The sequence below is a fragment of the Schistocerca nitens genome, chromosome 2 (assembly GCF_023898315.1).
Source record: "Schistocerca nitens isolate TAMUIC-IGC-003100 chromosome 2, iqSchNite1.1, whole genome shotgun sequence".
Classification (NCBI taxonomy): Eukaryota; Metazoa; Arthropoda; class Insecta; order Orthoptera; family Acrididae; genus Schistocerca; species Schistocerca nitens.
In genome coordinates, this window is record NC_064615.1 from 713343456 (window position 1) to 713370087 (window position 26632).

The 26632-nt window shown below is 38.2% G+C and overlaps 1 protein-coding gene across 1 annotated transcript in view; it reads right to left on the reverse strand.

Moving 5' to 3' along the window:
• LOC126236879 (sodium/potassium-transporting ATPase subunit beta-2-like) overlaps window positions 1–26632 on the reverse strand; it is a 193615-nt gene that overhangs the window by 14775 nt on the left and 152208 nt on the right. Inside the window, exons 2-6 of the mRNA XM_049946507.1 lie at window positions 23095–23235; window positions 18830–18949; window positions 18451–18620; window positions 2812–2922; window positions 2471–2639 (exon numbers count right to left, since the gene is read on the reverse strand). Coding sequence (XP_049802464.1) covers window positions 2471–2639; window positions 2812–2922; window positions 18451–18620; window positions 18830–18949; window positions 23095–23235 — 711 coding nt within the window. The remainder of the gene's footprint in view (window positions 1–2470; window positions 2640–2811; window positions 2923–18450; window positions 18621–18829; window positions 18950–23094; window positions 23236–26632) is intronic.

Below are 26632 nucleotides of genomic sequence, written 5' to 3' on the forward strand. Positions count from 1 at the left end.
GACTTCACAAGGGGAAGAATCATCAGGAAACTGGAAGAAGAATCAAGTGTGATGAGCATAGCCCATGGGTTTGATATTGCTTACAGTGGAGAGCATTTCAAATCACAGGCATTGCTGGCTAAAGAAGAGGAGGTGGTTAGCCGTGGTCAGTTGTAGCAGAAGATGACCATAACTTTTTGCAGCCGGCAAGAAGGTACCCATGTCAAACAGCATGTGCAATTGCAACCACAATTAACAGGACTGCAAGGCATGCAATTTCATTCTTCACAGTGGCATGGTAACTGCATAGGGTGGGTCTCCATACATGATGACTGATATGTTGTGTTTGTTGACACCCGCACACCAGTGACACAGTTTGTGGTGATGCCATGAGCATAGGGAGTGGACCAACAAATAGTGAGGTTGTGTTATCTTCTCAAATGAGAGCAGATTCCATCTAAATATGGATTCTGATCATACCCTCATATGGTGAGAGGCAGGAATGCACACAGTAAATTGTCATACATTTTGGTGATCCATGTGTTATGGTGTGGAGGGACACATGGGTATACTAATGTCTAAATCTTTAAACACAGTACAGTCACCAGTCCATGTTAGTGTGACACTGTCCTCCTCCATACACTTCTTTTCAGGGGTGCATTTAGCCCTGACTTCATTTTGGTGGATGACAATGAGCTACCGTGTCAAGCTGTACAGGCAGAGGCAGAGGCAAGAGGATGCACTGGAAATGGAATGGAGTGGTCTGCCCATTACCCCAACTTCAGCCCCATGGAGCATGTGTGCGATGCATGGGGAAGATGTACTGCAGCAGGTCCACATGCGCCAGTTATCATCCGACAATTGTCAGCTGTGTTGGTGTAGGAATGGAACACCCTGCCCCAGGAACTCCTTACCAAACTAGTGGCCAGTAGGGGAGCACACTGTGGAGCAGCATTGCTATCCATGGTGATCACACATGCCATTAAGAACTATATCCTGCCATTTGTAATGTCCAGGTGACCGTCGTAAATCCCACTGACTTCAGTGAAATTATTATCTTTGAATAAAAGTGTCATGTTTGTTCGTCTCATTGTGTATTTCTAAGATCTGCATACCAGTCTATTTGTGGCTGGCTGATAAATTATTTTCTACTTTATAAGGCTGAAAAACTGTGAATAAACATCTTACATATAAGATGCAAACATAATACAATATAAAGTCTGTAAGACAATAGCAATATCATCTATTAGAAATTGTTCTGGCTCCACATAAGAAACGGAAAAAGAAAATTAAGGAAGCTGCTGACAAAAATTAACTGTATGGCTCAAGGATACTAAAAGAATTGAAATGAATTTTTCACAAAACGTATTGAATAACAAGTACCACAGCTGAGTAGTTAAGGCTGAAATTTAGGGGTACACACTACAGAAGGTGCTATTCATAAGAGAAATGTCAGATGAAACTGAAGATGATATTTTGTGGCTATTAATAATCATTTTGAATTGATAACTGCTCTAGTTGACAAAAGAATAAATAATTTACTTCAACTGAAAAGGTGTATTTAGTTAAAATTCTGTGCTCCACTAGATTAGTTTATAGGCTGGAAGATGTGAATCAGTAAGTGACTATGTTAATTTCTTTGTGATATAATTTTTCCATTACAGATGATATTAGCAATGGATCCACTAGACAGGCCATTGATTAAATAATTCTTTCTTTTACAATAAAAATATGCCACTTTTAGAATTTTAGTTTCACTCACATTATGTTTTCACTCTTGATCAAATTTACAAAAATGTGTAATTAATTATAAGAAACAAATACTGTATCAGCAACAAATGATCATTAATGTGATCATAATTTCTATGCCATATGTAAGGACACTGACTACTGGATCTTGTATTTATTAACTGGGCCAATGAGAAATACAGGCTGAGGCACATTTATTTATTATCATAAAATGTTCAAATAGCATTTTTGCAAATTATCAGCTTTTGACAGTGTCATTATATGCCAGACTGTTCAAAATATTGTGAGACCAATTTTTTATCATAACAATTTTGAAGACATGGATATTGTACAAGTAATAACTCTCAACCCTTCTATGTGGAACAATTGGTATATTCATCTAACTTAATCTGTAAAATTGATATTAAATCTTCTAGAGCTGAGCTTTTGTTAATATCAACAAAAAGAGGAATAAAGATTCGGATATATACAACAGCCATCCAGATGGTTTCAACTTCCTCATTTCTTTTTTTATTAAGAAAGAAAGTCACATTACTAGTTTGTGCTATAAAATAAAGCTTGGTGATACTTGGCTGGTTAGTTATTTGCTATTCTCATAACTGAAAATGGACTCAGAGAGGACTGGGTAGATCATATCTGATGTGAATGAAAAGGGTAATCAAATGAATTCTCTATGTGAAAATTAAAATTATTTGCATAATCTAATCCAATGCAGTATCTTGTGAACGGAATATATACTTACTTGTTGCATTTGTAAGCTGGATTGCAATAACAGGGGTAAGATAGTTCTCCTGGTTTTTAAAGGGAAAATAATACCCAGGCAATCCATAGCCACTCACATATTTAACGGGCCCAATGGTTTCCACATCTGCTGGATTTTCACCTCTACATGATACCCATATTGTATTTAACTGGAAAAGTAAGCAGTGTGTTACTTTACATTGCCTACCAAAATATTTACAAAATTTGTGTTTCATATATTTTGTTGAACTAAGCTTTGGATAACAAGTACATTTTGCTTTTGTTTGTATCTTTTATCATGTAATTCAACTCTCAACAAATTTTGTGTTCTGTTTCTGTTACCTGCTTTGGGTCAGTCTTGTTAATATTTTTTATGTGTTGTTTCAAGTCATTTGGCATCTGCTCCGGAAGTTCATAATCATATTTGTAAAATTCTGGTGCCCAGCCATATATCTGCAAACAAGATTTTGCGAGTCAATAAATTTTATAGATATATATAACATCATAGTTCACATGATTTAAATTTGCTGTTTCCATGTTTATGTTAGAAATAACAGATAGAAGAGGTAGTGAAATATATATGTGTGTTTGTAGGTAATAATAACTACAGTAATAAGTAAATGTACCTAAGAATACTAATAGGATGTCCCAAACCCTTAAATGACAGTAGATGATCTTAACCTCAATATGAATTAAATAAGATGTCATTGGTAAAAAATGAATGAATGAGGCCCTCAGTTAGCAATATGTGTGAGACATGTACTTGTAAACTGCTCATTTCTGATAACAAATAACTCTAGCCTCATCACTGTGGTGGTACAACCTGAAAAACATTCACAGTCAATACTTATGTGTCCAAGGTGGAATTTTATCACTGTTTTACATTTCATAACTACATTACTGGTTAAAGCCACCCCCTAACCCCTAATCATTTCTTATTCATTACCCACAATTACAGACTGTTTCAGTACATATGATACTTTGTATGTTCTTTTCTCTCAGTACCTTTCCATCTATTACTAAGTTGTTTATTTACTATTCTTCCATCCATAGAATGGACTTCTCATTAAATCTGTGATTGAAACTTCCTGGCAGATTAAAACTGTGTGTCGGACCGAGACTCGAACTCGGGACCTTTGCCGTACGCGGGCAAGTGCTCTACCAACTGAGCTACCCAAGCACGACTCACGCCCCATCCTCACAGCTTCACTTCTGCCAGTACCTCGTCTCCTACCTTCCAAACTTTACAGAAGCTCTCCTGTTTCGCAGGAAGTTTCATATCAGCGCACACTCCGCTGTAGAGTGAAAATTTCATTCTAAAATCTGTGATTGTCAAATATAACATTTAGAAAAGGAATTTAAATTTAGAGGAAAAGAAATAAAAACGTTTAATGTTTGTTGATGACATTGTAATTATTTCAGAAATGTCAAAGAACTTGAGGAGTCATCTGAATAAAATGGATGGAATTTTAGAAAGAGGTTATCAGAGTAATTTCAGTGAGTGTAAAACAAGTGTAAAGAGGTGTAACAGAACTGAATCAGAGGTGTTAAATCCAGAAGTGAGGGATATTAAGGCAGCAAAATAACTGACGATGAAAGGAGTAAGGAGAGTATAAAAGCAGGCTGACAAGAGCAATAAAAGCATTTTTGAAAAAGACAAATGTGTTAACGTTTGAAATTAATTTGCTGGCTGTGGATTTCTTGACATCAGCTGTATTAGGTGTAGACAATAGTCGCATATGAAGAAAATTTGTGCTGGCTCAGGTTCAATGGGTTGGATTCCCGATATGACACAAATTGTCATATGTCACTATTGGGTAGTAGATCTATATCTACAACAGCTGATTTCAAAGAATTTTCAAACAGTAAATTAATTTTGAAAGTATTTCATAGATCTGTGGATTGTCAACCATATCTGTTCTCTCAGACAAGCATAAAAACGTGTTAAGACTGAACAAAAATTTAAGTGTTAAGAAGTATTTTCGTAAAGTATTTGTCTCATGTGTAATAAATGAAATAAAGATGATAAGCTATATGGGCAAGAAGAAAACTTAAGTTTTGAAATTTGGTGTTACGAAAGAATACTGCAGGTTGGATGGATAGACTGGATTAACATTCAACAATTATTGAACTGAATTTGGGAAAACATTGCTTTATTGCACAATTTGAACAAAAGAAGGAATAAGTTGATAAGGCTTTCCTGATGTATCAAGGGTAGTGTGCACTTGGGTTTTACTGAATATATTGATTAAATTTATTATTATTATTATTATTGTTATTGCTTATTTAGCAGCTTTGCTTGTACATATATGGATCAGATCTGAGTACACACTTGCACTTATGGAAGTATTTCACTATCAGATGCAGGAACATCCCAATAATAGAGTTGAGGTTGTTGATAGTGAATATACTTCATTCACAAAATTTGATACATCAACATACTTACATTATATCATCACTCATAATGTACTGCTGTCTTTGATGCACTTGCATATATTCCCCTGCTCTCTGGCCAGTGATGTGTGTTGTTATCGATATCCCCCATACAATATTAGTTTAACTCAATAATGATTACATAGACTAGTTAATTATCAACTTGTATCATTTTCAAATAAAATATTACCATTTACAAACATTTTGTAACTACTTCACAATTTAATTTTTTTTTCATTTAGTATGTTAACATTGATGAATAGAAAGGACTTCCTACAAGCAATAGTTTTATTATTTGTTGCTTAAATTTTTCTTTTAATCTAATATTTGAAATATAAAATGTTAAACAGTTGTACAGTTTTACTGCCATGTAAGCAGTATTTCTTTCTACACTCCTGCTCATAAATTAAGGATAATGCTGATACATGGTAAAACAATGCTCCGGTGGGTGGTTTGCGGGTTTAAATCACTTCACGGTATGACCGTGCGGTGCATTTGACCTGTGGTTGTTGCACAGTGGTACTGGCAACAGTCCACATATGCAGGGGTGCATGTCAGAGTACGGTGCAGCGAGTAAGTGTGCAGACGTCTTCAGATATGCTAATGGTGACTGTGTGTTGCAAAAGTCTCAAAGAACACATATTGATGACATTATGAGGGGTAGAATACTAGGGCGACTGGAGGCTGGTCAAACACAGCAGGTCATAGCACAGGCCCTCCGTGTGCCACATAGTGTGATCCCAAAATTATGGCAATGATTCCAGCAGACAGGGAACATGTCCACGCGCTACAGTACGGGACGTCCATAGCGTACAACACCACAAGACGACCGATATCTCACCATCAGTGCCTGCAGACGGCCACAGAGTACTGCACGTAGTGTTGCTCAGGACCTTACACAGCCACTGGAACAGTTGTCTCCAGCCACACAGTCTACAGATGACTGAATAGACATGGTTTATTTGCCTGAAGACCTGCAAGGTGCATTCCCCCGACCCCTGGTCACAGGAGAGCCCGTAAAGCCTGGTGTCAAGAACACAGTACATGGTCATCGGAACAGTGGTCCCAGGTTAGTTAACAGACGAGTCCAGGTATAGTCTGAACAGTGATCCTCACTGGGTTTTCATCTGGTGTGAACCAGGAACCAGATACCAACCCCTTAATGTCCTTGAAAGGGACCTGTATCTACATCTACATCCATACTCCGCAAGCCACCTGACGGTGTGTGGAGGAGGGTACCCTGAGTACCTCTATCGGTTCTCCCTTCTATTCCAGTCTCATATTGTTCGTGGAAAGAAGGATTGTCGGTATGCTCCTGTGTGGGCTCTAATCTCTCTGATTTTATCCTCATGGTCTCTTCACGAGATATACGTAGGAGGGAGCAATATATTGCTTGACTCTTCGGTGAAGGTATGTTCTCGAAACTCTAACAAAAGCCCATACCGAGCTACTGAGCATCTCTCCTGCAGAGTCTTCCACTGGAGTTTATTTATCATCTCCGTAATTACTAAATGATCCTGTAACGAAGTGCGCTGCTCTCCATTGGATCTTCTCTATCTCTTCTATCAACCCTATCTGGTACGGATCCCACACTGCTGAGCAGTATTCAAGCAGTGGGCGAACAAGCGTACTGTAACCTACTTCCTTTGTTTTCGGACTTCATTCTTCCAATGAATCTCAGTCTGGCATCTGCTTTACCGACAATCAACTTTATATGATCATTCCATTTTAAATCACACCTAATGCGTACTCCCAGATAATTTATGGAATTAACTGCTTCCAGTTGCTGACCTGCTATTTTGTAGCTAAATGATAAGGGATCTATCTTTCTATGTATTCGCAGCACATTACATTTGTCTACATTGAGATTCAATTGCCATTCCTTGCACCATGTGTCAATTCGCTGCAGATCCTCCTGCATTTCAGTACAATTTTCCATTGTTGCAACCTCTCGATACACCACAGCATCATCTGCAAAAAGCCTCAGTGAACTTCCGATGTTATCCACCAGGTCATTTATGTATATTGTGAATAGCAACGGTCCTATGACACTCCCCTGCAGCACACCTGAAATCACTCTTACTTCGGAAGACTTCTCTCCATTGAGAATGACATGCTGCGTTCTGTTATCTAGGAACTCCTCAATCCAATCACACAATTGGTCTGATAGTCCATATGCTCTTACTTTGTTCATTAAACGACTGTGGGGAACTGTATCGAACGTCTTGTGGAAGTCAAGAAACACGGCATCTACCTGTGAATGTCTATGGCCCTCTGAGTCTCGTGGATGAATAGCGCGAGCTGGGTTTCACACGATCGTCTTTTTCAAAACCCATGCTGATTCCTACACAGTAGATTTCTAGTCTCCAGAAAAGTCATTATACTCAAACATAATACGTGTTCCAAAATTCTACAACTGATTGACGTTAGAGATATAGGTCTATAGTTCTGCACATCTGTTCGACGTCCCTTCTTGAAAACGGGGATGACCTGTGCCCTTTTCCAATCCTTTGGAACGCTATGCTCTTCTAGAGACCTACGGTACACTGCTGCAAGAAGGGGGGCAAGTTCCTTCGCGTACTCTGTGTAAAATCGGACTGGTATCGCATCAGATCCAGCGGCCTTTCCTCTTTTGAGCGATTTTAGTTGTTTCTCTATCCCTCTGTCGTCTATTTCGATATCTACCATTTTGTCATCTGTGCGACAATCTAGAGAAGGAACTACAGTGCAGTCTTCCTCTGTGAAACAGCTTTGGAAAAAGACATTTAGTATTTCGGCCTTTAGTCTGTCATCCTCTGTTTCAGTACCATTTTGGTCACAGAGTGTCTGAACATTTTGTTTTGATCCACCTACCGCTTTGACATAAGACCAAAATTTCTTAGGATTTTCTGCCAAATCAGTACATAGAACTTTACTTTCGAATTCATTGAACGCCTCTCACATAGCCCTCCTCACACTACATTTCGCTTCACGTAATTTTTGTTTGTCTGCAAGGCTTTGGCTATGTTTATGTTTGCTGTGAAGTTCCCTTTGCTTCCGCAACAGTTTTCTAACTCGGTTGTTGTACCACGGTGGCTCTTCTCAATCTCTTACGATCTTGCTTGGCACATACTCATCTAACGCATATTGTACGATGGTTTTGAACTTTGTCCACTGATCCTCAACACTATCTGTACTTGAGACAAAATTTCTGTGTTGAGCTGTCAGGTACTCTGTAATCTGAATTTTGTCACTTTTGCTAAACAGAAAAATCTTCCTACCTTTTTTAATATTTCTATTTACGGCTGAACTCATCAATGCAGTAACCGCTTTATGATCGCTGATTCCCTGTTCTGCGTTAACTGTTTCAAATAGTTCGGGTCTGTTTGTCACCAGAAGGTCTAATATGTTATCGCCACGAGTCGGTTCTCTGTTTAACTGCTCAAGCTAGTTTTCAGATAAAGCACTTAAAAAAATTTCACTGGATTCTTTGTCCCTGCCACCCGTTATGAACGTTTCAGTCTCCCAGTCTATATCCGGCAAATTAAAATCTCCACCCAGAACTGTAACATGGTGGGGAAATCTACTCCAAATATTTTCCAAATTTTCCTTCAGGTGCTGTGCCACAACAGCTGCTGAGCCAGGGGGCCTATAGAGACATCCAATTACAATGTCTGAGCCTGCTTCAACCGTGACGTTCACCCAAATCGTTTCACATTTCGGATCTCCATCAATTTCCTTCGATACTATTGCACTTCTTATCGCTATAAACACGCCTCCTCCTTCACTGTCCAGCCTGTCTCTGCGCTATACATTCCAATCTGAGTTTAGGATTTCATTACTGTTTACGTCTGGTTTCAGCCAACTTTCTGTCCCTAGTACAATATGGGCGTTGTGACCGTTTATTAATGAGAGCAAATCTGGGACGTTTCTATAGATGCTCCTGCAGTTTACTATTAGCACGTTAATATTGTTATTCCCTGTTGCATTTTGCCTACTCCTACCTTGCCGCGTCTCAGGAGGCATCTTGTCGGGCCTAGGGAGGGAATTCTCTAACCTAAAAAACCCCCATGTGCAGTCCACACATACTCTGCTACCCTTGTAGCCGCTTCCGGCGTGTAGTGCACACCTGACCTATTCAGGGGGACCCTACATTTCTCCACCCGATAGCGGAGGTCGAGAAATTTGCACCCCAGGAGGTTGTGGTTTGATGGTATGGGGTGGGATTATGTTTTTTGGTGCACGTACACCCCTGCATGTCTTTGACAGAGGAACTGTAACAGGTCAGGTGTATCGGGACATCATTTCGCACCAGTATGCCCACCTTTTCAGGGGTGCAGTGGGTCCCACCTTCCTCTTGATGAGTGATAAAGCACGGCCCCACTGAGCTGCTGTCATGAAGGAGTACCTTGAAACAGAATATATGAGGCAAATGGAGTGAACTGCCTGTTCTCCAGACCTAAACCACATCGAGCACATCTGGGATGCTCTCGGTTGACGTATAGCTGCACATCTTCAAACCCCTAGGACACTTCAGGAGCTCCGACAGGCACTGGTCCGAGAATGGGAAGCTATACCCCAGCAACTGTTTGACCACCTTATCCAGAGTATGCCAATCCATTGTGCGGCCTGTGTACGTGTGCATGGTTATCATATCCCATATTGATGTCTGGGTACATGCGCAGGAAATAGTGGCGTTTTGTAGCACACATGTTTTTTTCTCAACTTATCACCAATACCGTTGACTTACAGATCTGTGTCGGTTGTGTCCCCTATGTACCTATGCTATTATGGCCAGTTTTGTGTAGTGCCACATTGTGTGGCAGCACTTTCTGCGATTATCCTTAACGTATGAGCATGAGTGTAGTTTATCTAGGTTGTGTTGTGGAATGCCCAACTTTATACTTTTTCTGGTAGCATGATTATGTACGTCTTCATTGTTATTGAATTTGTTTCTATGAATCTGTAAAAAGTTAAAATTTTAAGTTATTTGAATAGCAGCATACAGCTATCTGTTCTTCTTGCATTAGCCATTAATTTTTTTTGGATCACTCAACTGCCCCCCCCCCCCCCCCCATGACTGTTCCATAGGTGATGATGGTACTAAATAAGATAAAGACTATTTCTGAATATTGTAAGAAGTGAGACAGAGGAGAACAAAAGAGCTTTAGAAGACTTCAAAATCATATATGAAGGAACTCTTGTATGCAATCCTCAACACACTGCCGATATGTTCAAAACACTTCTTCTCAGTATCAGAATAAATATGCTGCAAGGGTTCTGGTAATAAAGCCTTGACTCTGGTAAAATTCATATTAGACCCCTCGCATTATCTGAAACTGAGTGAACAATCAGCTCTCTGAAGAATAAAAATTCCACTGGAATAGAAAATATCTAACATTTTATTGAAAAGTAATTTGGTCCTATAAATGATGTGTTTGGCCCCATTTTCAATGCATCCTTACAATGTGGAACTATGCCTGACAGACTCAAATATGCTGCTGTCAAAACCCTCTTCAACAAAGGTGAAAAAACATAAGTTGCAAATTACAGGCCAGTTTCTCTTCTGACTGTTGCTTCAAAGATATTAGAAAAGCTCAAGTACACAAGAATTTTGGAACATTGTCAGCAAAAGACAGTTTGATTTCTGAAAGAATCACTCAACCAAACAAGCAAAGTATACTTTTATAAATAAAATTCTACTGTCCACAAACAACAGAAATGACAACAGAATCATTTTGTGATTTATCAGAAACCTTTGATACCATAAACCATCAAATATTATTATAAACTGCTAACCTGGTGTATCAAATAAGTAGTTACATTCATCCCTCAAAGACAAGAAGCAGAAAGCAGTATTAGAGAGCACAGATTATTTCTGTAGTTGTGTAGCTTTATCAGAATGGAAATGCATCAAATGTGGAGTGCCACAAGGATCTATTCTCAGTGCTTTACTGTTCCTGATATTTATAAATGACCTATCACAATTTACAAAGCTACAGTGCAATTTCACCATTTTTGCAGATGACGCTAACATTATGATTACTGGCCATGCATGTGAAAATCTTCGAAGAACTATTACTAATATCCTCATTGAATTAGTAAAATGGTTTAGTGTCAATGGACTCTCATTAAACTTTAATAAAACTAGCTATATTGACTTCACTGTGACTGCCAAAACTAAAGAAGAGGTATATGTTAACTGTGCCCCACAGACAACAGAAAGAGTTGAAACAACAAAGTTCCTGGTGTTATGATTGACTGCAGAGTAAACTGGTCTCATCATATAATAAATCTGTACAAGAAACTTAACTCACCAGTGTTTGCATATGTATTATATCTGAGAGTGGAAACTAAAACATTATAAAACAGCATAGTATCAATGTTTCCATTCTTTAATGACATGTGGAGTTATATTTTGGGGAACTGAGCACTGGCAAAGAAAATATTCTTGGTCCACAAATGTGTTGTAAGATTAATGAGTGGTGTAGACTGTAAATCTAGTTGTAGAAACCTCTTCCAGAAAGTAAAAATTCTTACTACTACTTCTCAGTGTATGTTTTCACTTATTCTTTTCATCAGTAAAAATAATAGTTGTATCAAAGATACTGTGGTTATCATGAATACAATACAAGGAAAAAGCATGATTTACACAATGATTGTAAAACTTTGACAATGGTGCAGAAGGATGTGCAGTACACTGGGTCAAAAGTTTATAATGCTGTACCTCCAGATATTAAATGTAAGTTTGATAACGAGTCCGTGTTTAGGGATCCTGTGAGACGATTTCTTCTGGAAAGGTCATTGTACAGTTTGGGTGAGTCTGTTAGTCACAATGAAAAAAATCTTCTAGAACTATAGAATCTATGTATCATGTACTATAATGTGAGATTAAAGAATTAAGTAGATACTCATTTTTTTTTCTTTACTTTTTACTTTCTATGTGAAACTAAGGTATAATGCCAACATGACCTAGTATTACTATTGCATTTTTGCAGCATCACTACCTATCCACCAATTTGTTTAGAAAGATCACAAAAATTGTCATAAAAAATGAACTGACATGCATGTTATCATTCTGAGTTTGCCACTGATGGAGCAATGTGGTAAGAAACTACATTTAAGAAACACATAATTCTCATAACATCCTCTGTTACTAGTGGTTTAATGTTTTGGAGAACAGATATAGCTGAATTTATTTGCTTGTTAGGGTAGTGACATGGTATTTCCACAATAAACAGTAATCAGTCATCTATGGTGAGCCCTAAGAACTTTGTGTTTTGAACTACATTCATATCAAGTTCTTGTACTTGTAGCTATTCTTCTTCTCTTGTTGTTCTTAAAGAGTATTGTTTTAGTTTTCTATTCATCAAGAATTATCCTGTTGGTTTCTAGCCACTGAGCGATAGATTGAAGTATCATTTTGCTTTTTGTTGTGATATCACATAAATTTGTGCCTGTGATTATGCTGATGGTATCATCTGTAAAAAGAATAATTTCACTTTCAATGTTGAAAGGGCAATCATTAAAATATCTCAGAGAAATGTCAAAAGCTTTCAATAAGTCACAAAATATACCAAGAAGATTTTGGCCTGGTCTAATCCCTCTGAGATTATACTTAATACATTCAAAATCTGCAGAACTCTTGACTTTCCTGTCTGGAATCCAAATTGTCTACTATTTATAATGCCATTTGTTACAAAATATGAGATAAATCTAATGTATATTTCTTTTCAGTAACTTTTGAGAAAATGTGCAATAGGCTAAGTGGTCTGTAGTTTCCAGAGCACAGTGGATCCCCATTTTTGTACAGTGCTACAACTTTGGCTGTTTTCATTCTATCTAGAAAACTACCTTCTGTCAGACATGAATTAACTAGGTGGCAGAGCAGTTTAGCCATTTCTCTTGTAATTAACTTTAAAATTTTATTTGGATCTCCATTTATGTCAGTGGAGATTTTATTGTCAAATTTCTTTGTCGCTTGTGTTATCTATTGCTCTGTTGTAGGATACAAAGAACATGAATTACTGAAACTTCCTGGCAGATTAAAACTGTGTGCCCGACCGAGACTCGAACTCAGGACCTTTGCCTTTCGCAGGCAAGTGCTCTACCATCTGAGCTACCGAAGCACAACTCACACCCGGTACTCACAGCTTTACTTCTGCCAGTATCTCATCTCCTACCTTCCAAACTTTACAGAAGCTCTCCTGCGAACCTTGCAGAACTAGCACTCCTGAAAGAAAGGCTACTACGGAGACATGGCTTAGCCACAGCCTGGGAGATGTTTCCAGAATGAGATTTTCACTCTGCAGCGGAGTGTGCGCTGATATGAAACTTCCTGGCAGATTAAAACTGTGTGCCCGACCGAGACTCGAACTCGGGACCTTTGCCTTTCACGGGCAAGTCAAGTGCTCTACCATCTGAGCTACCAAAGCACGACTCACGCCCGGTACTCTCAGCTTTACTTTTGCCAGTATCTCGTCTCCTACCTTCCAATCTTTACAGAAGCTCTCCTGCGAGCCTTGCAGAACTAGCACTCCTGAAAGAAAGGGTACTGCGGAGACATGGCTTAGCCACAGCCTGGGGGATGTTTCCAGAATGAGATTTTCACTCTGCAGCGGAGTGTGTGCTGATATGAAACTTCCTGGCAGATTAAAACTGTGTGCCCGACCGAGACTCGAACTCAGGACCTTTGCCTTTCGCAGGCAAGTGCTCTACCATCTGAGCTACCGAAGCACAACTCACACCCGGTACTCACAGCTTTACTTCTGCCAGTATCTCATCTCCTACCTTCCAAACTTTACAGAAGCTCTCCTGCGAACCTTGCAGAACTAGCACTCCTGAAAGAAAGGCTACTACGGAGACATGGCTTAGCCACAGCCTGGGAGATGTTTCCAGAATGAGATTTTCACTCTGCAGCGGAGTGTGCGCTGATATGAAACTTCCTGGCAGATTAAAACTGTGTGCCCGACCGAGACTCGAACTCGGGACCTTTGCCTTTCACGGGCAAGTCAAGTGCTCTACCATCTGAGCTACCAAAGCACGACTCACGCCCGGTACTCTCAGCTTTACTTTTGCCAGTATCTCGTCTCCTACCTTCCAATCTTTACAGAAGCTCTCCTGCGAGCCTTGCAGAACTAGCACTCCTGAAAGAAAGGGTACTGCGGAGACATGGCTTAGCCACAGCCTGGGGGATGTTTCCAGAATGAGATTTTCACTCTGCAGCGGAGTGTGTGCTGATATGAAACTTCCTGGCAGATTAAAACTGTGTGCCCGACCGAGACTCGAACTCAGGACCTTTGCCTTTCGCAGGCAAGTGCTCTACCATCTGAGCTACCGAAGCACAACTCACACCCGGTACTCACAGCTTTACTTCTGCCAGTATCTCATCTCCTACCTTCCAAACTTTACAGAAGCTCTCCTGCGAACCTTGCAGAACTAGCACTCCTGAAAGAAAGGCTACTACGGAGACATGGCTTAGCCACAGCCTGGGAGATGTTTCCAGAATGAGATTTTCACTCTGCAGCGGAGTGTGCGCTGATATGAAACTTCCTGGCAGATTAAAACTGTGTGCCCGACCGAGACTCGAACTCGGGACCTTTGCCTTTCACGGGCAAGTCAAGTGCTCTACCATCTGAGCTACCAAAGCACGACTCACGCCCGGTACTCTCAGCTTTACTTTTGCCAGTATCTCGTCTCCTACCTTCCAATCTTTACAGAAGCTCTCCTGCGAGCCTTGCAGAACTAGCACTCCTGAAAGAAAGGGTACTGCGGAGACATGGCTTAGCCACAGCCTGGGGGATGTTTCCAGAATGAGATTTTCACTCTGCAGCGGAGTGTGTGCTGATATGAAACTTCCTGGCAGATTAAAACTGTGTGCCCGACCGAGACTCGAACTCAAGACCTTTGCATGCAGTGTTGCCTTTAATTTGGTAAATACGTTGCATTTGAAACTTCCTGGCCAGTATCTACTGGCAGAAGTAACGCTGTGAGGACCGGGCGTGAGTCGTGCTTCGGTAGGTCAGATGGTAGAGCACTTGCCCGTGAAAGGCAAAGGTCCCGAGTTCAAGTCTCGGTCGGGCACACAATTTTAATCTGCCAGGAAGTTTCATATCAGCGCACACTCCGCTGCAGAGTGAAAATCGCATTCTGGAAACATCCCCCAGGCTGTGGCTAAACCATGTCTCCGCAGTATCCTTTCTTTCAGGAGTGCTAGTTCTGCAAGGTTCGCAGGGGAGCTTCTGTAAAGTTTGGAAGGTAGGAGACGAGATACTGGCATAGATTACCCTAGACAATTTACCACTAATAGACTTAATATGTGGACTCCAAGAAAGTTTATCATCCAAATATACCCCCAAAAATTTAACACAACTAGGATCATCTGATGGAAACTTGTCTTTTAAACTAAATACCATCTACTGGGTTGTGCTTTCATTAAGCAAGAACCCATTTGCTTTAAACCAGAGTGAAGCTTGCTCAATTGTCTCTGTAACACATGTTTTAAGGCTATTAAGATCATTACTGCTGTTCAGAAACGTTGTATCATCAGCACAGAGTACTGTTCTGGATTTAATAAATGATGGCAGGTCATTTATCATTATTAGGAAAAGGAAAGGGCCCAGCACAGATCTCTGCGGAACATCTACCTTAACTTGTTCTTTACTGGACATTTCTTTCCCAACACAGACGTCTTGCTTACGGTTTTGTAAATATGATCTTAATAGCTTAAGGCTGTTACCTTTAACACCATAAAAGTCCATTTTTTCGAGTAGTAGTGTATGTTCTACACAGTCAAAGGCTTTGCTTATGTCACAAAAAGTCACTTGAGCAAAGCATTTATCTTCAAATACTTGATGGATGTATTTAACAACATTGTCTATGGCATCAATGGTTGACAGGTTTTTCCTAAAGCCATACTGTGATCCACTTATTAATCCTATGTTATCAAAGTAAACAAATAATTGTTGGTAAATTATGCATTCTAGAACTTTTGAAAAAACTGGGACTATGGATATTGGCCTGTAACTTGAGACAGAATTTTTATCTCCTTTTTTATGTACTGGAACTACCCTAGACAGTTTAAGCTCATCAGGGAAAAAACCCTCCAGTATACACTTGTTTATACAATATGTCAGGGGGTACACTATACAGTCTATTACTTTCTTCAGCATGTTACAAGACAGGTCATATGTGTCTACACTGTCTGATGATTTTAACTGCTTCACTATTCTTAACACAAAACCAGGTGAGACCTCAGAAAAATGGAAGGTATTTGTGTTTGTTGATGACCTAGCAATATTTTTTGACAGTAACTGTGATGAGCTGATTTCAGGTTTAATTATAGCACTTCCTACTTCCTTAACTGATTTAATAAAAAAGTCGTTAAATTCCTGGGGAGAGATACTAATTTTGTCACTTCTTTTATCTTTGGCGGCACTATTTACTAGTGCCCATGCTGCTTTGCACTTATTGGTGGATTTCTCAATACTTCTGAGATTGTGTGCTTGTTTGGCTTCCACAATTGCTTTTATGTACTCATTCCTAAATCTAACATAGGCTAATTTAGCATGGTTGGTTTTCAGATTTTTAAAAATATTGTACAACAACATAACTTGATTTTTCATAGTAGACAGCTGTTTTGTATACCATGTATTTTGTCTATTTGGAACTTTTGCTTTTAGGACTCTGTCAGTTACTTTGCATTTCTTTGTTGGAATGCAGTCATTAAAGTGTCCCAAAAATGCTTTGAGAAACCTATCAAATAGTACCTTTGCTGGCAGATAATTGCTTAGAGTATAATGTGTCTCATCATAACACAGGCCACACCAATCTCTGTTAGAAAGGGACGTACGAAACCTGTCAATTTTCTCATCTGTGACTGGTCTAGTGACCACAACTTCTGGGACAAGCTTATTTACATTACTCTTATCAAGAGGGAACCTACTTGTATAATTTAAACATACTGAATCACGATCAGAATATAGAAATACTGTCACAAAACATGATTCTTCTGTTGTTTTAAAATTTACAAAAATTTGTCAAGACATGCATGTTCTCTTGTAGGCTTGTTATTGACTGAATGTAAGTTGCACTGTCTTAGTAGGTTTTGGAGTTCAGAGACAGTGCGTTTTTGTGTTGTAACATCGAATTCGGCATTCACATCTCCACCTATCACAATATCATAATGTATCCATCTAGTATCTGTAAGTACATGTAAAAGCAGGTCCAGTTTTTCTAAAAATACATTTTGCCTTAATTATTTTCTTTAGAACTCAACTAAACAGTATTGAAGGTAAGTTATATCACTATCTGAGCTGAGTCTTGGTCTTGAATAACGCAAAAATATCTCTCAAAAATGTAACTTTTGATGTTGTGTTAGTTGGACTTTGTTTGATAAAATGTCTTGTTTTTTAGATTATCTTTTATCAAGATGGAATTCCACTAGTATGTTACACATTGCCTGCCTGTCTTTAGAGGCAAAAGGTTTTCTGACATCAAAAAATATGACTGCTGTTCGTAATGACAATTAATTCAATGACATGCTGTCATGCCAACAGTGAAATTGCCAACTATCAGATTTTATGAATTTATTACAGTTGAAGAAAGTGTTTTGCCCAGAGATACATTCAATTGAATTGGATGTAAACTACATTTTTGACTGCTGAAAGAAATTGTTTCAAGATACACCTGCCAAAGATATAATGAAGATGACTATTATTACAGCATTTCTGACAATGAAGATATTATAATCTTCTCCATATTTGATTGTGACTGTGTATCCACCCCTTCCCCCTCTATCTCATCAATAGATCAATGAATTAAGATGTATTTCCAGTACAAATATTGTCAATCTGTAAAAGTATGGATAATAAAATAGAAAAAGATTACAGACACCACATTCCTTCCAATCTATTAAAACATGAGACTGCAACCTCTGAAAGAAAATAAATTTACTGTAAAGACACTTTTCCTCGCAAAATGCCTTTTTGATATCTGTAAAGTATTCTTTATAAACAAATGCATATTAATTTCACTAAAGAAGTTTTGACATCGATTTAAATCCACAATTGCCATTTTCTGTGAGCTTAAACAAAAATATAGTAGGAAACTGAACAATTTTTGTAAGAATGACAACCCTCTCATGTGGCCCCCTCCAGGTTCAGTACTTGGCCGTGTCTTGTTCACGTTCTGTATAAATGATTTAGCGGAAATATAGAAAAATTTTTCAAAAACATTGTTTGATGATAATGTAGTGGACCAACCAAAGACATGAAGGATGAACTAGATTGTAGCAGATATAATGAAGAAAACATCCGAGGATGCTAACTGATTCAGAGCCAATATTTTAGCACTTAACTATCAAACACAATATGAGCACATAAAAAAAAAATCATGAAAAAAATTAAATTTACAATCTGTCAGTCTCTTCTTTATCATTCAACATGAATGACTGGTCATATTTTTCTACGAACTCAGACTGATTTGTGGAGTCTCATTGTGCATCTCCATTACGATTTCATATTCTCTGTTGGTGTCACCAAAGTATTATTTACAGTCACCTTACCTTACCTTATTAAGTTTAATGAAGAAACATGGACGTGAACGATTGTAGCTGTATCCCATTTCAGGTCTACAGTCTCCCCATGTACTGGTATCCACAATGCAGCCTTTTTTATCCATAATAGGACGATCATAGTCACAGTGCATTAGTGTCTGCTTCAAAGTTTCATTGTAGTAAGCTGTAATTGGAGAATTTTATAATGCATAGTTCATTCTCTCTATTGTGAGAAACATTATTCACTCTTGGAACAACTTTAAATCAAACATCACACTGCATGTAAAATCAGAGAGAGTCTCGTTAAGGACAATTAAATTGCCTTCATGCTGTGGCTGGAAGATTTTATTGATTAATACTACCTAAACTCAATCAAACATATTTCATACTTACGTGCACTGAATTCATTTAGAATTTCTACCCAATAATCTACATCAGTCTGATTGTTGGCTGTGTACCAGATAAGTGAGCCAGCTTGTTCAATGTCCCTTGACATTGGTCTGAAGCCCATTCCTGGAAAAAAGTTGTAGATTGCAATAACATTTACGTGAGAAGAATACAAGCAGAATGAAATTAATGATTTAGAATGTAATTGAAAGTCAACTTCACTAATAAGTTTTTAATATATATAGAAAAGAGATAATCACAATATCAGTCTTACTCATGGGAATAAAATGGAATTCAGATAGCAAAAAATCAAATGAAACATCCCTTTTGGTTTAGTATTTGACCAGTTTTTGCACTTATATGCATAAACTGTCTATGAAAGAGATAAAAGAACTTTTCTGAAACATTAGTATCTACTGACGACAAGACTGACTTGCCACAAACCTCAAACTGGGGCAACATTGGAAACATAATAGATTAGGAAGCTTAAATTGATTCGCAGCAAACAATCTAACCAACGTCTGTTGCCTATAGACTTTTGTCTCAGGATCTTCAACTGATGTTTGTTTAGTGATTTTTGTGATGTTATGACAGCCACTCATAGTGACAAAATGTGAGGAACATCATTAAACAAACATTGTCTGCAGATACTGAGGCAAAAGCCTACAGGGAATACGTCAAGTGGCCAACTTTGTAATCTAACCCATGTCATTAAATACAAATCAGTCCCTGTTTTGCAAATCTTTGTGTGTTGTTTGTTCCATAAAATCTCTCTAAAAATTTGGAGTTAATTTTTATTCATACTTTTGTTACAGAAACTATCCCTTTCAGCTCCTTCTTGGGGCCTCCAATGTACCTAACATTTCTTTCAATATGAAACAAACTATTTGTGGAGTAATAAAGGAATTTATTTGGAAATACCACTATTTCCACTTTGTAACAAATTTTAAGGTTTTTCTCAAATTGCATTGTCAATTCCTTGTCTACATATTGGTGTATGACACAAACCCAAGTATTTAATAACTTCAGAGAAATGGAGGAGGGAAAGTGTCAGTGTGCTGACATCTGTGCAGCTACTATGAATCCACGGAGCAAAATTATTTTCACAAAGTTAACAGATACATGTTTATTAGATCAACGGATACACGCTTTTACTGAAGTCCTTTTAAATGTAAGAACCATTTTTCCATTCCTATTAAAAAAATGTAAAATCTAGCTCTTCGACCTTGATCAGCCTTCATCTGACCCTGACTGCAGAGATCAGTGACATACAAATTTTAATCGACACTGTATAATAATTGATTTAGCTGTGATGACCATTTACAGCACAGCTGCATCTGCATCTACACTCTCCAAATCATAGCAAAGTGCACGGCAGGGCTACTTCAATTTGTTCCTATTCCATTCACATAAAGTGTGGGAAGAATGCTACTTTGAATACCTTTGTGTGCACTGTAATTAGTCTAATACTGTCTTCAAGATCCCTATTGGAATGATACATAGTGAACTGTAGTATATTTTTAGATTGTTCATTTAAAATTGGTTTTCAAAACTTTGAAAGTAGGCCTTCATGGAATAGCTGGCATCTATCTTCAAGCATCTATCAATTCAGGTTTTTCAGAATTTCCATCACAACCTCTCATGAATCAAACCTGTGATCATTCATATCCACTGTTAATCCTGTTTGGTGTGGGTCCTGCACACCTGAGATCTTATATCACCCCATAATACTCCCTGTGCTCCTTATTTTTGTCATCGGTCACCTTTCTGAGGAATAGGTGATCTTCAAAGATGACCACCTGGGAGTCTCCTACCCTGAAAATTTGTGCATTTCTTGATCTGATGATGCTGTTGTACATCGTCTGACACGATTCAGCCCTCATGAAAGCAATTCACACTATCTTTGAATTCATGAAGAGATACTAACTCACTGTTATTGCCTGTCTCTTCACCCATCATCTCCATGAAGAAATACTTCTTCCTCAAGGGTGTTGAGGCTATGCTGGAAGAGTGTTTTTTTTACATTCCTTTGTATGGATTTTGTCTTGTCTGCATCACAAAGTAACCTCATCACTTGGAAATACTTTGGTTAATTTCTCATATATTGCAAAAATCTCATCTAATGCTGGTTATATTGTTTTGCAACATAATTAACATATTAACATGAAAGATGGTTATCCCTACCAGCTAGATATTTGAGATGAAAGACTGCAGCAAACATCATTTTTAAAAGTCAGCTCAGTAATTGAAGATTTTTCAATGAAGCAATCACTAACAACAGCCCCTTGGGCACAAGGGATTCAAGAGAGAGCCTCTAGATGAAAGAGCACTCTAGAGAAACTGTTGGCACAGATGTTTCTCTCCTTGGCCTCATGGAAGTCATATGAGATTTGAAAAATGAAAAGAAAAGATACCTACTGACACAAAGTAGCCCTATAGTAAAAAAATACTTAATGTTCTTTTTATTGAATTTTATTTTTATTTTTACAGTGAATATTTTGGTATGTTGTATGTACCCTGGTTTCCATACTCAAAGAAACCAGTGAGATAACTACAACTCAAAAAGGTTATGTATCCCATTGGATGAGATTTTGCTAAGGGATACAGCTTACATAAAAAATGAATACAATATTTGTTTATCATTACTGTGGTAAAAACATATTTAACTTTGGTAGTTAGTCGATTTGTTTTCCAGATAATTGCAGTTTTTCTGATTTTTTTGTGACTGATATAAAAAGAAAGGAAAAAGTTCTCTGACATTTATTCATATTACATGAATTCATTTCTGATATATACCAATATTATTTATAAAAAATTAATGAGTAAAGTTGACAATTTGCCAAATAGCTGAGCAGATCTTGTGGGGGGGGGGGGGCTACACATTGTCCTGGCTGGTTACATAGCATCAGCACTGCAACAATGGCACACAATATAGTCTGCCAGGACAATGTTGTTATTCAGGTATATGTGTACCCTTTAACTCTGAAGAAGAATTCTGTGAGTTATTACCTTTACTTCTCGTATCAATCTTGTTCCACCAAGGAAATTCCTTATAGTATAACTTATAATGTGGATACAGAAAATCTACTGATTAAAAATATTTTCTGTTCATTGCTCACTTTCTCCAATAAGAAAAATGCTTTAAAAGTGTTGTAAATTTCTATGAAAGGTTTAATTTTGGCAAGCGGCAACAGCATTATTATGCATGGTTCTTTTATTAACTGTGAACATTGTTTGAGTCAGATGCATGTTTACACACATATCAAATCATCTTAAACATTCATACCTGGTAGATTTGCAGCCATAAATCAGAGACTGTTGTGAAATTTCATTATGACATAGTAAAAAACTGGGTGAAAGTGTTGAGTTAGCTGAGACTCTAGGAGTATGAGATGAGTGCATGATATTTTGGAAAAAAGAACTGAAAATAAAAAGGAGATGTGTGTGATGAATGTGTTCTTGCTAAAAACTGCATCTAGATCAATCTTTCAGTGAAGTGTTTTGCAAAATTTAGTTACAATCATCAGGATTTTATGCACCTATTCATGATCGTGGTGGAAACCTGGCTGTCATCACACTCTACAGCTGAAATTACACAACTCAGTAATGGACAAAGACCTGTTTGAGTGTACTGGAGTAGGTTCTGGACATTATATCAGCTAACAAATTGCTGGCCAGTTTTCTTGGGATTCTCTTTCCTGTGATATAATCTTCAAGAATTACTATGAAAACAATCTATAACTGTAACCTATTATGCTTCACTATTGAAAATAAAACTTGAAGGGAAAGTGACCAAGAATGTCCTGTTAAAATGTTACTCTCTGAGCAGGGCAAAATCCTGTGCACCTATGACATACATAATATGAAAATGAGTAAACTCATCTTTGAACTAGTTCGATATTAATGCTAGTCTACATATTTACATCCTAGTGATTTGTTTCAACTCCTTAACTAGAAAATTTGGCTGCTGGATAAAAATTCTTTATAGAAATAATCTCCTACACTGTGGCTAAGCCAGACCTCCAAGTATCATTTTTATCCAGAACCTATAAACTGAATATGGAAGATTGAAGTAATGTTGGTTTATGGAACATTGTTTCACTGTTTCTGGCCCAGTGTATTTCAGTGCTCCATCTGATTTATTTTCCCATATATAAAATAGTTGGTCATAATTGCAGCAATCTGTTAGTTTTTTGCACTATTCTCTGAAACGAGGAAGATCAAAAGGAAGGTAAACTGCTGTAAATTAGGTTAGCCTGTAAAGTAATTACCTGGATTGGTTCCAATTAGAGACTGGCTGCCTTGCCATTTTGGTGAGTGATCATCTAGGCAGTAAAGGAGTCCCTGCATGCAGACCGCAAAAAATGCTGCCAGTGCAGCATAGAAGATCAGGTAAAACAGTACGATACCACCTGGAACAAAGTAAATATATATAACTGACTGTGAAGCTGAATCAAACATTCTATATTTTTTACAGTGATTATCCTCCATAAAAAGGTTATTTTTCACTAGCATGAGTTTCATCATAATCAGTGTCATATAATACAAGCAGTATAGTTTCATGATTAGTACTGTATTCAGATCAGATACTGATCTCTGCAATGGGTGCATAAATTTCACATAACTCTAGTTTGTATTAAACAGTTGTTGACTCCATGAATATGTAGACAGCTAATAACAATCTGCACATAAAATTACATAAATACTTTGTTTGAAGTACCATATTAGATCAAAACAATAAAATAGCTTAATAGTATGAGAAATGGAGTAGTGGCTTTTTCAAAGTAGCTTTTTCCTTATATACCTACGTAAACATATAAGTTACATATAATCTAGAAGTAATTTCTGTTATCAGTTTGAGTAAATTATTACTAGTCATACTTTGTTGTTACTGTGCTTTGCAGAAGTAGATTACAGTGGCTTCTTCTGCCCATTAAGGTATAACGAGACTCATTCCATATCCCTGGATAGTTCTTTTTCATAATGGTATTTATGTAACATGATAGGTGAATGAAGTAATAAAAGTCTAATCTGTGAAGTCTAATGGAAAGGAAAATTGTGCAAAATTTGTATGTACTTTTTTTTACCAGTGCCATATTTTTCTGAATGAAAGAAATAGAAAGTTTATCAAAATGACTGATATCATATCAGTGGGTGTCACAGTAATGTTCCTAAATGATGTTAGAAAGCTCTGTAAAGGAATTAGCGCAATGGATTTGTGGATTTGTTCAACAGTGACATAATGTTCCTCCAGTAATCAAGCAATGTATAATGATAGAAAAATTAGGGTGTTGCTGTTTACTTTTCAAAGGAAGCAACTAGGTATTCGCCCTTATTGATATAGGTCCGCTATAATTTTCCTTCAATACACCAAACATCAATTACAAGCACTTCATCTGTACCTAACTCATTGCTTCAGAAGGAAGGCATACTCTTTGTTCACCATAATCGAAAATAGTCACACAATGAAGTTGGTCCTGGTGCAACATAACTGACAAGTGCGGTTACTATATAAAATTGCATGAAATTTCCCAACTCTTTCCACATCAATCTTTTTAGTTAATCATACTTTATCACTTTATTTCTGTGAATCAAGTTTTCATATTTGGTTTCTCTTTTAGAAATTATCTCCAGCATAACTAACATCTTTCCTGTAGTGATATAGTAGGTTTTGTGACGGACAGCGACCACAAAGTGAGATATGAGAGTATTGCTCAGCTACTGTTTGAAATATTGTTTGAAAAGTGTTCCTATTTCTTAAGCAACTGAAGTATCAGGTCGATGCAGAAGTATAAAGTCAAAATACCTCAATACAGGTAACAATTAAATAAAACATCACTACAAACCATTTTATAACTTAAAGATTTCTTGCCCTGCAAACATTCATGTTCAGATTTATTATCTATGTTTTAAATGCAATATATATGGTGTGAATTGTTAAATGGGGCAAACTAGGAAAATGGATAAAGAAGTTATATATCTAAGATGATGTGACTTACCGAACGAAAGTGCTGGCAGGTCGATAGACACACAAACAAACACAAACACACACACAAAATTCAAGCTTTCGCAATAAACTGTTGCCTCATCAGGAAAGAGGGGAAGGAGAGGGAAAGACGAAAGGATGTGGGTTTTAAGGGAGAGGGTAAGGAGTCATTCCAATCCCGGGAGCGGAAAGACTTACCTTAGGGGGAAAAAAGGACAGGTATACACTCGCACACACGCACATATCCATCCACACATATACAGACACAAGCAGACATATTTCCCGGGATTGGAATGACTCCTTACCCTCTCCCTTAAAACCCACATCCTTTCGTCTTTCCCTCTCCTTCCCCTCTTTCCTGATGAGGCAACAGTTTGTTGCGAAAGCTTGAATTTTGTGTGTGTGTTTGTGTTTGTTTGTGTGTCTATCGACCTGCCAGCGCTTTCGTTTGGTAAGTCACATCATCTTTGTTTTAGATATATTTTTCCCACGTGGAATGTTTCCCTCTATTATATTGATAAAGAAGTTATGTTAGACATATGGCCAAAAATGCATTGCAAATGGAAATAAATCCACCTGAAGGTGGAGATCCAAGATCTCTTACAGCCTAGGATCCAGTAATTGAAAGTGAAAATCAGAACACACCAGGAGTCAGAATGTTGTATCTGTACTAATGTTTTAGCTTCCGACTTAAGAGGAAATATTGTCAGTCATAGTCTCTCAGTCAGACACGGATCTTAGGGGACTCGACTTCACTGCTGTTGCCTGCTCACTCTGTTGTGAACCTGTGAAATGTAGTGTGGCCCTGAGAGATGATGGCCTGGTATACCAATCAGGAACAGGCTGACATTGTCTTTATATAAGGACATGCAAATAGCAGTGGGCAGGTGGCAGCATGATTACACCAGGCAAAGTAGCCCCACCAACAGCAATCACACCATAAACTGTTCACAACGGTGTCTCATTGTTTGTGTGAGACAAGCTCTTTGATGACTGTGGGTAACCACAAAAGGTGGTTGGGACCAGTAGATACACAGGCCTTGGTGGAGTAAGTGTTGAGCAATGTAGAATAAGATGCCAGTGTCAGCACGGAGCAGGTGGCCTGTGAGCATGATGTAAGTCAGATGTCCATGTGGAACTTTCTCAACAGCAACTGCCTCTGCATGCCTAAATGCACGAGTTTTAGCTCACACAGGCTGGCGTGAGGAGGGAAGAACTATACTGACGTGAGGTCTGGAACATGACAAGGAATGAGAATTCTGAAAGTGGACGTAATTAGTTTGATACTTAACTTTAATCCTTTAATGATGAACGTCACTCTTGATGGTACATGATTCACAATATTATCTGTTCAGAATACATTCTTGAAGATAGTAATCATAGTAACTGAATAGGGTGCCTTGCTAGGTCGTAGCAAATGGCGTAGCTGAAGGCTATGCTAAACTGTCGTCTCTGCAAATGAGAGCGTATGTGGACAGCGGACCATCGCTAGCAAAGTCGGCTGCACAACTGGGCGAGTGCTAGGGAGTCTCTCTAGACTAGACCTGCCGTGTGGCGGTGCTCGGTCTGCAATCACTGATAGTGGCGACACGCAGGTCCGACATATACTAACGGACTGCGGCCGATTCAAAGGCTATCATCTAGCAAGTGTGGTGTCTGGCGGTGACACCACAGTGTTACCTTCAACCTTCACAACACCCACCTCTAGGCTGAGTATAGTATGATGGCAGTGAATCGTTACTACTGGTTCAGCCTTAATGTGTGAGCAACCATTATTGGCAACCACCTTGTGGAACAAGACATCCTCCCACAATGCCTCACTG